General features: G+C 44.1%; 1 protein-coding gene across 3 annotated transcripts in view; it reads left to right on the forward strand.

Annotated features, from left to right (window-relative positions):
* Window positions 1–12,319, forward strand: part of EFCAB7 (EF-hand calcium binding domain 7) — a 36,205-nt gene that overhangs the window by 11,431 nt on the left and 12,455 nt on the right. For all 3 annotated transcript variants that reach the window (XM_069981369.1, XM_069981370.1, XM_069981372.1), the window contains exons 7-9: window positions 5,841–5,979; window positions 7,889–7,998; window positions 9,517–9,674. In XM_069981369.1, the coding sequence (XP_069837470.1) occupies window positions 5,841–5,979; window positions 7,889–7,998; window positions 9,517–9,674 (407 nt within the window). The remainder of the gene's footprint in view (window positions 1–5,840; window positions 5,980–7,888; window positions 7,999–9,516; window positions 9,675–12,319) is intronic.

The raw sequence follows: 12,319 nt of genomic DNA on the forward strand, positions 1-12,319 counted from the left end.
CTAGATTTTGACATGGATACTCATTGTGGGATATATAGCGCCCCCAGTGGTGATGGTAGGTTTATATTTGTTGCAGGTTTTATTATATTAACCATTGCTTATGATGATGTATATTCTTTCATTCATATAGTATACAAAGGTCATATGGGTTGTTCTTATTAACAATCTAAATGATTTAATTTTAAATTGCCCTAAATGTCGCCATCAGTAAGAACAAAGCAGCTCCTCCTCTTCATCATCATCATCATCATCATCATCATCACCACTTCCATTGCTGCTATTGAGTAAATTGCTCAGTGGCTGTTTCCATCCTGCAATGTCCTAGGTAACATATGTTTTTCAGTTCATAGGATTGCATCTCACCCACTGACCCATTCACTTGGATACACATCGTCATGGTAACTGATAGGTCGGTGGGGCAACAGGGGGCAATAACAAGGGACAATGGGCCATAATTATTGTATATGACATGACTTCTATGTTGCTGCCTTTTCTTTAAATCCCACAATGGATTAATCTTTACAGCACGGAGAGCCACTCCGCTATATGTTACATTTATATTACACCCAGGGGCCAAAGTTTGCATTACTAGAAGCTTTTTTTATATGGTTCACTTATTGTATGTTACACATACACTGATGGCTGGGGTCTCGTTCAGTCAGGTCCACATGATGCAGACTCTACTGAATATATGTCCTGAAATCCACATGGTTGCATACAGATATTGACTCCGATTATATTGATTTTGGTGCAGATTTTTACTCTTTGTCTTACAACCAATCCCTGATATAATTGTTATACTGCAGATTCAAAAGTCTTTAAATTTTTCTGCTACGTGTTAATGGATTTATAGTCCTCACCTATTGTCCTTTGATTTTGGGGAGGATTTTAGGTAAGTTTACACAGTTTGTTTTACACAGACCAGTTATCAATAATGAGTATTCCTAGTAAAGCTCATTCACCTGATAATCGGCCCATGTAGAAAGGCTACCGAGCATGCACCACTTTGTCCGATGATGTGATCTTTTGTGCGGCTGGTAAAATTATCATTATAGGCCTGTATTTAAATGCCTGCATGGTTGATATTGAGATTGTTCATGGGGGCCGGCAGTGCGATTTAGGGTGTGTTATATAGGAACTACATACGAGTTCCGATCTTGCTGATACACAACCGTGTATCGGGCCATGTAAGAGGAACCTTACACATAGAAAATCCACAATACATTACAGTAACATGTATGTAGATGAGACTTTACAAATCTCATGCACAGGCTATGGAGCTTTTTTTTTTTTTTCTTTTTCCATGTGAACATATGCGCATGTATATACATTAAAGGGGTACCAAACTTTCTCCTATGTCACTATCCTTACCTACCAAACATTATCCTATGTCTCTATCCTTACCTACCAAACCTTCTCCTATGTCACTGACCTTACCTACCAAACCTTCTCCTATGTCACTATCCTTACCTACCAAACCTTCTCCTATGTCACTATCCTTACCTACCAAACCTTCTCCTATGTCACTAACCTTACCTACCAAACCTTCTCCTATATCACTATCCTTACCTACCAAACCTTCTCCTATGTCACTAACCTTACCTACCAAACCTTCTCCTATGTCACTATCCTTACCTACCAAACCTTCTCCTATGTCACTATCCTTACCTACCAAACCTTCTATGTCACTAACCTTACCTACCAAACCTTCTCCTATGGCACTATCCTTACCTACCAAACTTTCTCGTAAATCACTAACCTTACCACCTAACCTTCTCCTATGTCACTAACCTTACCACAACCCTTCTCCTATGTCACTAACCTTACTTACCAAATCTTCTCCTATATCACTATTCTTACCTACCAAACCTTCTCTTATATCACTATCCTTACCTACCAAACCTTCTATGTCACTAACCTTACCTACCTAACCTTCTCCTATGTCACTATCCTTACCTACCAAACCTTCTCCTATATCACTATCCTTACCTACCAATCCTTCTCCTGTTACTATTCTTACCTACCAAACCTTCTCCTATCACAATAGTGGTAAAAGGAAGAGGTTGGTGGGATTCGTCTGGCGCAAACACCCCTTTTGGAACGCCAAAAGGGGTGTTTGCGCCAGACAAATCCCACCAACCTCTTACTTTTACCACTTTTGTGATTGACAACGAGGATCCACTTTGAAGAATCGGAAGGTGGAAGGCAGCATCTCCTGTTGATCCAGAGCGCTTATTAGAGTCGTGCCTAATTGTGTACGACCCACTCAGGTGAGCGTGCATTTGCACACACATGCATGTTTCTCCAAAGTTTGTTTTGACCTGCACATGCAGCGCCGTTTGTGTTATTTTTTTCTCTTTGCATATACATAAACCTTCTCCTATGTCACTATCCTTACCTACCTAACCTTCTCCTATGTCACTATCCTTACCTACCAAACCTTCTCCTATATCACTAACCTTACCTACCTAACCTTCTCCTATGTCACTATCCTTAACTACCAAACCTTCTCCTATGTCACTATCCTTACCTACCAAACCTTCTCCTATATCACTAACCTTACCTACCTAACCTTCTCCTATGTCACGTACAGCGTGTGAACATAGCCTTAATCCAGAACTTAAGTTACTGTCTTGGTAAAATCTCTCATGTCATTTACTAGGATTACACTACCCTGCCCTGCATGGTCCTTCCTCTCTACAGGGTGCTATTACACGGGCTGATGGCGGCCTGATCAATCTGCTAGATCAGCGCTTGTTTACTGGGCCTCTTACATGGCCCCATAATCGTTTAGCAAGGGCTGCCGTGGCCAGTGATTGGCTAAGCGGCCTGTCAACAGAGACTGGCTGCTCTGAATCTGCAGCATGCGGGACCGGGGAGGAAGCATGCAGAGCGCAGGAGACCGGGAGCCTGGATGGATAATGTAAAAGCTGTTTTTTGTATCATCAGTCGCCAGCTGCACATCACTATTACACGTAGTGATGCCCAGTCAGCGGTTGATGATTTTAGGTCTGGGCCTAAAAAAACGATCAGCCGATATTCGTTTGATTGGCTGATCATTGTCTCTATTATACAGAGCGATAATCGCTGATTTGGCCGATTATCGCTCCGTGTAATAGGGCCCTTAGGCTCATCACACAGTCTCAGAGGTTGGTTTATAGGGTGGGACATATGCTCATAAGTAACTTATGTCACATAAGCCTGTAGCAGGTACCGTCCATTGGTAGAATGGCAAGGGTTAATTGATGCATGTGCGGAAGCCATGTTGTACAGTTGAGGTACAAGGCACCTTGATAACCTCCTGCCCCCCCCCCCCCCCCCACTTTTCTATAAACCACCATTGATTTTCATTTAGGAGGCGCCTTTTGGCCACTCTGATAAATCACCGGCGCGGCCTCTCCTGTGGGGGACGCATCAGATTCCCTTCCCAGAGTCAATATTTGTAGAGTGTTATTATTGATCAGCGGTCCGTCGCAGTCCTTTACTTCACTCGTACTTTACTAGGGTCTCTGTTTTTATTTTATTTTTTCTTTTCCCGCAACCTGAAATAATAGCTGCAGATATCAAAACCATAAAGGGCAAATTGCCCGGACCCCGCTCTATAGGGCCCCTGGGAAGCGTATGAGGCACATAAAATGATTGTAGAACGCAGGCCGAAAATGCGGCAGTCACAGCTCTCCCGGGGCGTGTTCTCATTTCCAATAACAACTCCTGGTTTTTCTCTCCACCCTGACCACCTGTAAATCGTATCCGGCCTGACACTTACATTTTCCCTGCATTACAGGTCAATGGGCGGCTATTTCCTGGCACGCTGAGCTATGAGTCCAGGTAGACACCTCTCACCTAAAAAAACGGGCTCCATATTTCTGCCATTACAGACCTAACAAAACCTGTCTATAATGCGCCATTTATTTCTTATATTTATGGACTGTTTGTACATGAGAATAAAATGTATTGGTTTATAAGACGTGGATACAAGTTCTACTACGGAAGGATACGGTCATTGAGCAGGTCCTTTCACAATTGGCACATCAGAGGGGTCACTAGGAGCCTTCCTGGGACATGGGGTCCGCTGGTCATCTTTTATTATCGGTTCTTGTGTCCAAAAAAAAGGAGCCAGTTTAAGGGTATGTTCAAACGTTCTATGTTCTAGCTATTTATTCATATTGATGTACATAGCATAAAATCTGCAGCCTGCCCTTAAGTGTTACTCCTGATAAGCAGGGGTCAGACCTCCTGACAGACCCTGGAAATTAAAGTGTCACTGCTGTTTAATTTTTTTTTTTTTTTTGCAGAAATCAATAGTCCAGGCAATTTTAAGAAACTTTGTAATTAGGTTTATTAGGCAAATATGCCATATCTGCATTCAAAAATACTTTCCCCAGGTTCCTCCTTCCCTCCTCTCTCTCATTCACTGCTCATTATCAGGAAATCTCAACTCTTTTACATCAGTCGGGCCCTGTGTAATCTATTGAGAGGGGAGGGGGGAGATTAGTCGCCAGCAGAGAGCAAAGGACAAAGGATTACACAGTGGGACCTGTGTGAAAGCCGGTATTCAGAGGTCAGAGAGGTTAGGGCCTTAGTACTGATGTAGTGCTGCGTCCCAATCTCAGTTTTTCCCTGTACAGTGAAACTCCGTCAACCTCTGTATGAGGGAACTGCAGCACCCCTCCGTTCAAGTGAATGGGTCTGGCTTTACTTTCCTGCACAATAAGGTGGCCTGGAGTCCCGCTGTGCAGGGAGAGGACTGCACCAGTACATTCTCACAATTGTTTTGGACCCAGAGGTCTGCCCTTTATTGATCATACAGTGATATACCTTCGTTTTACACGATTTGAATTCCCTCTTTTCAAAGAAGCACTCCTGGATTTTTATGTAATGAACAATCGCCACCACTATTCCTTTAGTGTCACCTGTTTTATCCCAGGTGCATCCATACATTTCATTATGGTTACTGTCCCTGGGTCATGTGACCCCCCCCCTTTCCCATGGAAGATACATGCCCTTCTGTGCTCTGACTGAGGTCACCATCTCAGCCAGCAGAGCCTCCTGTATGGTGACCCACCATGGACTGTTCCACACAAGCTCTCCACAGGATGGAGACAGAAATCCCCTTCAGTTACTGATGATAAATTATAATGGATTTGATAACTGTTCATTAAAATAATAAGTTTGACTGTAGATTTAAAAGGGAGAGAATGAAGGTTACAGACCATGTTCTCTCCCTTTCTAATCTACTATCAATCCCATGATGCATTAGTACAGCATCACATGGGCAGCTAAAGCCTGCACCATCTCTGCTTGCTGAGAGGACAGTCTAATAATCTTTATTTGGGACTATATACAGGTTCTATGCAAATGGCTCAAACAGGTTTCTTGTAGTGCACTAAAGCCTATATGCCTGCATTAGGCTATGTTCACATTCTGTAAGAGACCGGTCGTTTCGGCAAAGGGGTCCCGGACGGAGTGTATACTATGTGTATACACTCTGGCCGGGATCCCATACACGGCAAGGTAACATATCTTTTCTTAATAGTCACGGCCGTTGTATAACTAAATTTTATAACAGTTATATGAAAATATACCACCTTCCAAGAGGCTTTATACCCACTAACCAGAATGCTTCAACACGCTGATAAGGAGAAAATACCGCAAAACAGCTGTCTGTGGATAGAGACCTGGCCTGGCTATTTCCCAAGTCACGTCATACTTGACTGCTACCTAGAGTAGACAGTTAATAGCGTATGGGTTCTGCATTGTAACTATACAATAGATATTTTGTCATTTCCATTTTTTAAATAGATGTAAGTATATTATATCTTTCTTCTTGTCATTTTTAGGACTGGCCTTGCACCCGCTCAAAAGGTTGCTTCTTCCTGGAAGAGAACGGCATAGTGAGCCATCACTACAGGCTGCAGCTGACCTCAAAATCTATAGTGTATATGACAATCAAGCCCTTAAATCTGAGCAAAGCTGAAGGTACGTGCTGCTGTATGAGCTGGAAACTGGGGATATGCTGCCCCCTAGAGCTCTTCCAGGGATACAAACATTGCTTCTAGAGTGTGACAGCACCACAGTATTTTCATGCTGTTGCATTGACCAGAAGTTATTAAGTGGTTGTTCACATCAAGATTTTGCCATCTGTTGAGCATATAATGTAATACAATGGTTTTGGCAGGTTCAGCTGTCAGTATAAAGTGTATGAGGGTCTCCCAAGACTCTGACTGATTATGTCAGTAGAGATAGAGGTAAGGCGGTGATTCCTCTATCACACTTGACCCCTTTCTCCATCTTTATCTCGGAGAGCTAAACCGGCGCTATATTGCTGCCTGACTGCAGCTAACAAATCTCCCCCCCCCCCCCCCCCCCCGGTCAATAAAGAACACATGAGACCTCATGTATTGGGGGGAGAACATTTGACCGACAGTTATTGAAAGTGTACCACCTAGATCAGGGATGTCAAACTCAGGCCCTCCAGTTGTTGCAAAACTAAAGGTGCCATCATGCCTGGACAGCCAAAGCTTTAGCTAGATGATAGATGATAGATTTCCTGATCCCTTATACACATGTATGTTCCGCTCAGCCCAGGTTGTGGGGAGTCACTTGTTGCTAGAATCCACTGGAGGCAGCTTATCTCTTCAAGAACAAAAGGATCAATTAAAATCCAACATGCTTAACCCTTCTTACTCCTAAAATCATCTGTCAGGGAACAGTTAAGCCCCTATTCCACAGGGCGACTGGAGGAGCAAATGAGCGCTGTCAGCACTTGTGTGCTCCTTGTTCCCCGCTTGCTGCCGCCGCTACTACACACGGCGGTAGCGAGTGGGTAAGTCCGGGGGGAGCTGTGGGAGGGGCTGCCCGGGTGATCGCTGATCGCCCGGGCAGCCCATAGCATATAGCAGCGGTCTGCTACCGCAGCTCCTATTCTATGGAGCGATGGCAGCAGATCATTGCTATACGAGTCATTTGTGTTTCAACATGTTGAAAGACAAACGACTGCAACGATCAGCTGACTGCAACGAACATCGTTTCTGTCTATTACGAGTATTAGCCTTATCGGCCGAATATTGCTGATAATCGTGTAATAGGGCCTTTAGGCTGCTATCTCACACAGCATTTTTTTTTTAAAACTACCACTGCCGTTCCTGGGCCAAAACTAAGGACCACATTACATGACCTAATCACTTTAGTCTGCTAGATCAGTGTTTGTTTACTGAGCCTATTACACTGCAAGGTATACATTACCTCTTCATGCGCCTCGGTGTCCTCCTGGCTCCTCCACAATTCCCGCAGCCACTTGTACAATTTCAGAGCCAATCACTGTCCGCAGCAGTCCTTTGCCGGGGAGCAAGGAGGTGTAATTTATACAGTGTATTATTTTCTTTACAGATTCAGACGCAGTGATGTGCAGTCAGCGGACGATGATTTTAGGTCTGGACCAAAAGACATGATCAGCCGATGATTGTTGTCAACAGCTGATCGTTGTCTTTATTACACGGAGTGATAATCTGCTAATTCGACCTGATTTGGCATATTATTCTTCTGTGTAATAGGGCCCTAAGAATGGATTCAAAAGGACTGGGAAATCTAAAGGAAGGACCTATACTTCTACTCTGTGCTGGATCCACTTCTTTTCATGGATCAAATCTGCCTAGTGTGACAGCAGCCCTCAGGAGGCCTTCATCCAGCTGCACTGACTCTTCACTTACGTGTATGGAGGCCTTTAATGTAAAATACAATTAGTTCTATTCACTTATAGAAAGCTGAGATCTTGTAAGTGATCAGATGAAGTAGAGAATATAATGAAGTGAAATGGATCATGGTTTTATATTGTTTGTTATACATGTTGTGGGTTTGCATTTCTTTAAGGAGCTCTTCTTTTTTGTAGGGAAATCCTCCCCTTGGATGTCTGTGGACACAGCTCTGTTCATCCTGAAGGAGACTGATGGGAAAGGAGAACCTCAGATTGTCTCCTTCACAGAGCTGCGCAACAAGGAGGTAAGAGACTGCTTATTACCAATCCAAACCTGCCATGAGGGGCTGACTATAAAATGTGTATACTGTACCCAGGCTGATGATGTTGGGTAAAGCCCCTCTTACACAGGCTAAAAATTCCTGGCAAAGTTTGTTCCCTTTAAATGGCCTTTGTAAAAGGACCGGCATTCACCTGGCGAACAAGAAAATGCTTGCTCATCGGCTAATTGGATCCTTTGGCATGTGCGGCCCAAAGTTTTAAAGGGAACCTGTCCCCCCCCCCAGCGCTCCCCCCCCCCCCCCATGCCGGGCTGAAAGCCGCCCGACCTCCCGCTAGAGCCCCGGTCGGGCCTTCGGCCTTATTTTTTTTTTTGCAAAACTGAATAAAAATATTTGATAAAAACAAAGGGCCACCCGATTAATTGAGATATAATCAAGCTTGTTATTCCCCCCCATCAGCACATCTTAATGTCAGAGAGACATACAGTATGAAAAGATTTGATCGGTTGGGAAGCGACTGATCAGGAGAATGAGAAGTCCGTTCTCAGCTCTGTGTCTTGTGGCCTAGATAAAACTCTAATGTAAGTCTATGGGATCATTTAGGTCTCAGACACAGAGCGGGGAGAGGTGTGCGTGGCTGTGCAGTTGTTTCCCTGCCCGCTCTACTGATAGTTTAGGGTCTGAACACTCAGACCCTAACCAATAAAATTACTAGAGATGAGCGAACCGGGTTCAGTTTCGTGTCGATCCGAACCCGAACGTTCGGCATTTGATTAGTGGTGGCTGCTGAACTTGAATAAATCTGGAAAACATGGATACAGCCAATGACTATATCCATGTTTTCCACATAGCCTTAGAGCTTTATCCAAGTTCAGCAGCCACCGCTAATCAAATGCCGAAAGTTCGGGTTCGGATGGACTCGAGCATGCTCATCACTCATCTCTAAAAATTTCCTTTCTGAATCCATTTATGCCACCAAAAAGGTTTTACCTCTCCATTATTAAACTTGGATCTAGAGTTACACAGGTTCTCCAATATGCTGGAATACCAAGCTTTTTACACAGGGCATCCATCACTTGCCTGGTCATCAGACTAAGATTTGACTGGAAACGCTAGTTTTTAGGAGATATCCCTCCACAGCATATTACATAATATATTGCTACAATGTATTACCTATTGATTGTTGATCTTGGGGGTGGCTGACCTCTGGGGCCCCCATCAATTACTTAGAAAAAATTCTGAGAATAATGCACTGAGCCCCCCATTCTTGTGTACATGTATATCAGACGTGTCAAACTCAGGCCCTCCCGCTGTTTTAAAACTGCAATTCCCATCATGCATGGACAGCCAAAGCTAAAGCTTTGACTGTACAGGCATGATGGGACTTGTAGTTTTGCAACAGCTGGAGGGCCTGAGTTTGACATCCCTAATGTATATGATGCTGTGCTGCAATATTAGACATGAGATCAGGATGGACCACCATAGAGAACCACATCCCCTTACCTCTTTAATGTCTTCATCAGCTAAATTTATTGTCCACAGTCCTACATCTGGAAAGGTGAACTCGGGGCTGGCTCCTACACTCTTATACCATTTACTACAGGCTGTCGACTGAAAAAGAATAAGAAGCAAGTTGCCAAAGAAGCCCGGCTGGTTTATAGAGACGCCAATGAGGATTTACAGCTGACAGCCGAGTTTAGGTAAGTCTGAGGCTCCAGGTGCCAATGATCAGAGTCACGCTATTGTTCCGTAATAAAAAGATTCATTATAAAGTGATCCTTTGGTTCAGTATTTTATCCCTCCCTTTTTCTTACTTTTTTTTTTCTTTAATGGCTGAGATGACAGCGGAGGGAAGGACGCCATGAGTGATGTCAGCCAAGTGCCAAGCCCCTGTGCATTTATTATTAACAAAAGAAATGTAGCGTCACAATGTGTTTTCATTTATCAAAACATGATGGGGGTCGTGCATCACGAGCGACAGCACATTTTTAGTTCAGGCCGCATAGTTTTGCCTTCTTGTTGCCTTCTTTAAAGCATCTGGCGCAGGCTGTGTTCATGTTTATGGTTGCAATCAATGTACAGTGTAGTATGGCTGCAAGTCTTGACCTAAACTGGCCTTAAATGAAATATGTTAACTGTAGAGAAATGCTCAGGTCCATCCGAACCCAAGCGTGAAGCATTTGATTACTGATGGCTGAAGAAGTTGGATGCAGCCAGGACTCCCTAGAGTTAGTTTGTAAGAGACATAGAAGGAGGTTTGGTGGGTAAGGTTTGTCTGGTTGTTGATGACACAAAAGTGTGTTATAGGGTTGATAGTCCTGGAAGTGTCAGTAATATAGAAAATGATTTGGCTTTACTAGATAAGTGGGCCAAACAATGGAAACTGCATTTCAATGTTTGCAGATGTAAAATAATGCACTTAGGCAGACGGAATCTAGAATCCTTTATCCAAGTATCATATCAGCAGTTGAATGCTGGGCTGTATATATACACTCACCGGCCACTTTATTAGGTACACCATGCTAGTAACGGGTTGGACCCCCTTTTGCCTTCAGTACCGCCTCAATTCTTCGTGGCATAGATTCAACAAGGTGCTGGAAGCATTCCTCAGAGATTTTGGTCCATATTGACATGATGGCATCACACAGTTGCCGCAGATTTGTCGGCTGCACATCCATGATGCGAATCTCCCGTTCCACCACATCCCAAAGATGCTCTATTGGATTGAGATCTGGTGACTGTGGAGGCCATTTGAGTACAGTGAACTCAATGTCATGTTCAAGAAACCAGTCTGAGATGATTCTAGCTTTATGACATGGCGCATTATCCTGCTGAAAGTAGCCATCAGATGTTGGGTACATTGTGGTCATAAAGGGATGGACATGGTCAGCAACAATACTCAGGTAGGCTGTGGCGTTGCAACGATGCTCAATTGGTACCAAGGGGCCCAAAGAGTGCCAAGAAAATATTCCCCACACCATGACACCACCACCTCCAGTCTGAACCGTTGATACAAGGCAGGATGGATCCATGCTTTCATGTTGTTGACGCCAAATTCTGACCCTACCATCCGAATGTCGCAGCAGAAATCGAGACTCATCAGACCAGGCAGCGTTTTTCCAATCTTCTACTGTCCAATTTCGATGAGCTTGTGCAAATTGTAACCTCAGTTTCCTGTTCTTAGCTGAAAGGAGTGGCACCCGGTGTGGTCTTCTGCTGCTGTAGCCCATCTGCCTCAAAGTTCGACGTGCTGTGCGTTCAGAGATTCTCTTCTGCCTACCTTGGTTGTAACGGTTGGTGAGTGTATATATGTATGTGTATGTGTATATATATATATATATATATATATATATATATACACACACTCACCGGCCACTTTATTAGGTACACCTGTCCAACTGCACGTTACCACTTAATTTCTAATCAGCCAATCACATGGCGGCAACTCAGTGCATTTAGGCATGTAGACATGGTCAAGACAATCTCCTGCAGTTCAAACCGAGCATCAGTATGGGGAAGAAAGGTGATTTGAGTGCCTTTGAACGTGGCATGGTTGTTGGTGCCAGAAGGGCTGGTCTGAGTATTTCAGAAACTGCTGATCTACTGGGATTTTCACGCACAACCATCTCTAAGGTTTACAGAGAATGGTCCGAAAAAGAAAAAACATCCAGCGAGCGGCAGTTCTGTGGGCGGAAATGCCTTGTTGATGCCAGAGGTCAGAGGAGAATGAGCAGACTGGTTCGAGCTGATAGAAAGGCAACAGTGACTCAAATAGCCAACCGTTACAACCAAGGTAGGCAGAAGAGCATCTCTGAACGCACATTACGTTGAACTTTGAGGCAGATGGGCTACAGCAGCAGAAGACCACACCGGGTGCCACTCCTTTCAGCTAAGAACAGGAAACTGAGGCTACAATTTGCACAAGCTCATCGAAATTGGACAGTAGAAGATTGGAAAAACGTTGCCTGGTCTGATGAGTCTCGATTTCTGCTGCGACATTCGGATGGTAGGGTCAGAATTTGGCGTCAACAACATGAAAGCATGGATCCATCCTGCCTTGTATCAATGGTTCAGGCTGGTGGTGGTGGTGTCATGGTGTGGGGAATATTTTCTTGGCACTCTTTGGGCCCCTTGGTACCAATTGAGCATCGTTGCAACGCCACAGCCTACCTGATTATTGTTGCTGACCATGTCCATCCCTTTATGACCACAATGTACCCAACATCTGATGGCTACTTTCAGCAGGATAATGCGTCATGTCATAAAGCTAGAATCATCTCAGACTGGTTTCTTGAACATGACAATGAGTTCACTCTACTCAAATGGCCTCCACAGTCACCAGATC

This window comes from Dendropsophus ebraccatus, chromosome 8 (assembly GCF_027789765.1).
Source record: "Dendropsophus ebraccatus isolate aDenEbr1 chromosome 8, aDenEbr1.pat, whole genome shotgun sequence".
Classification (NCBI taxonomy): Eukaryota; Metazoa; Chordata; class Amphibia; order Anura; family Hylidae; genus Dendropsophus; species Dendropsophus ebraccatus.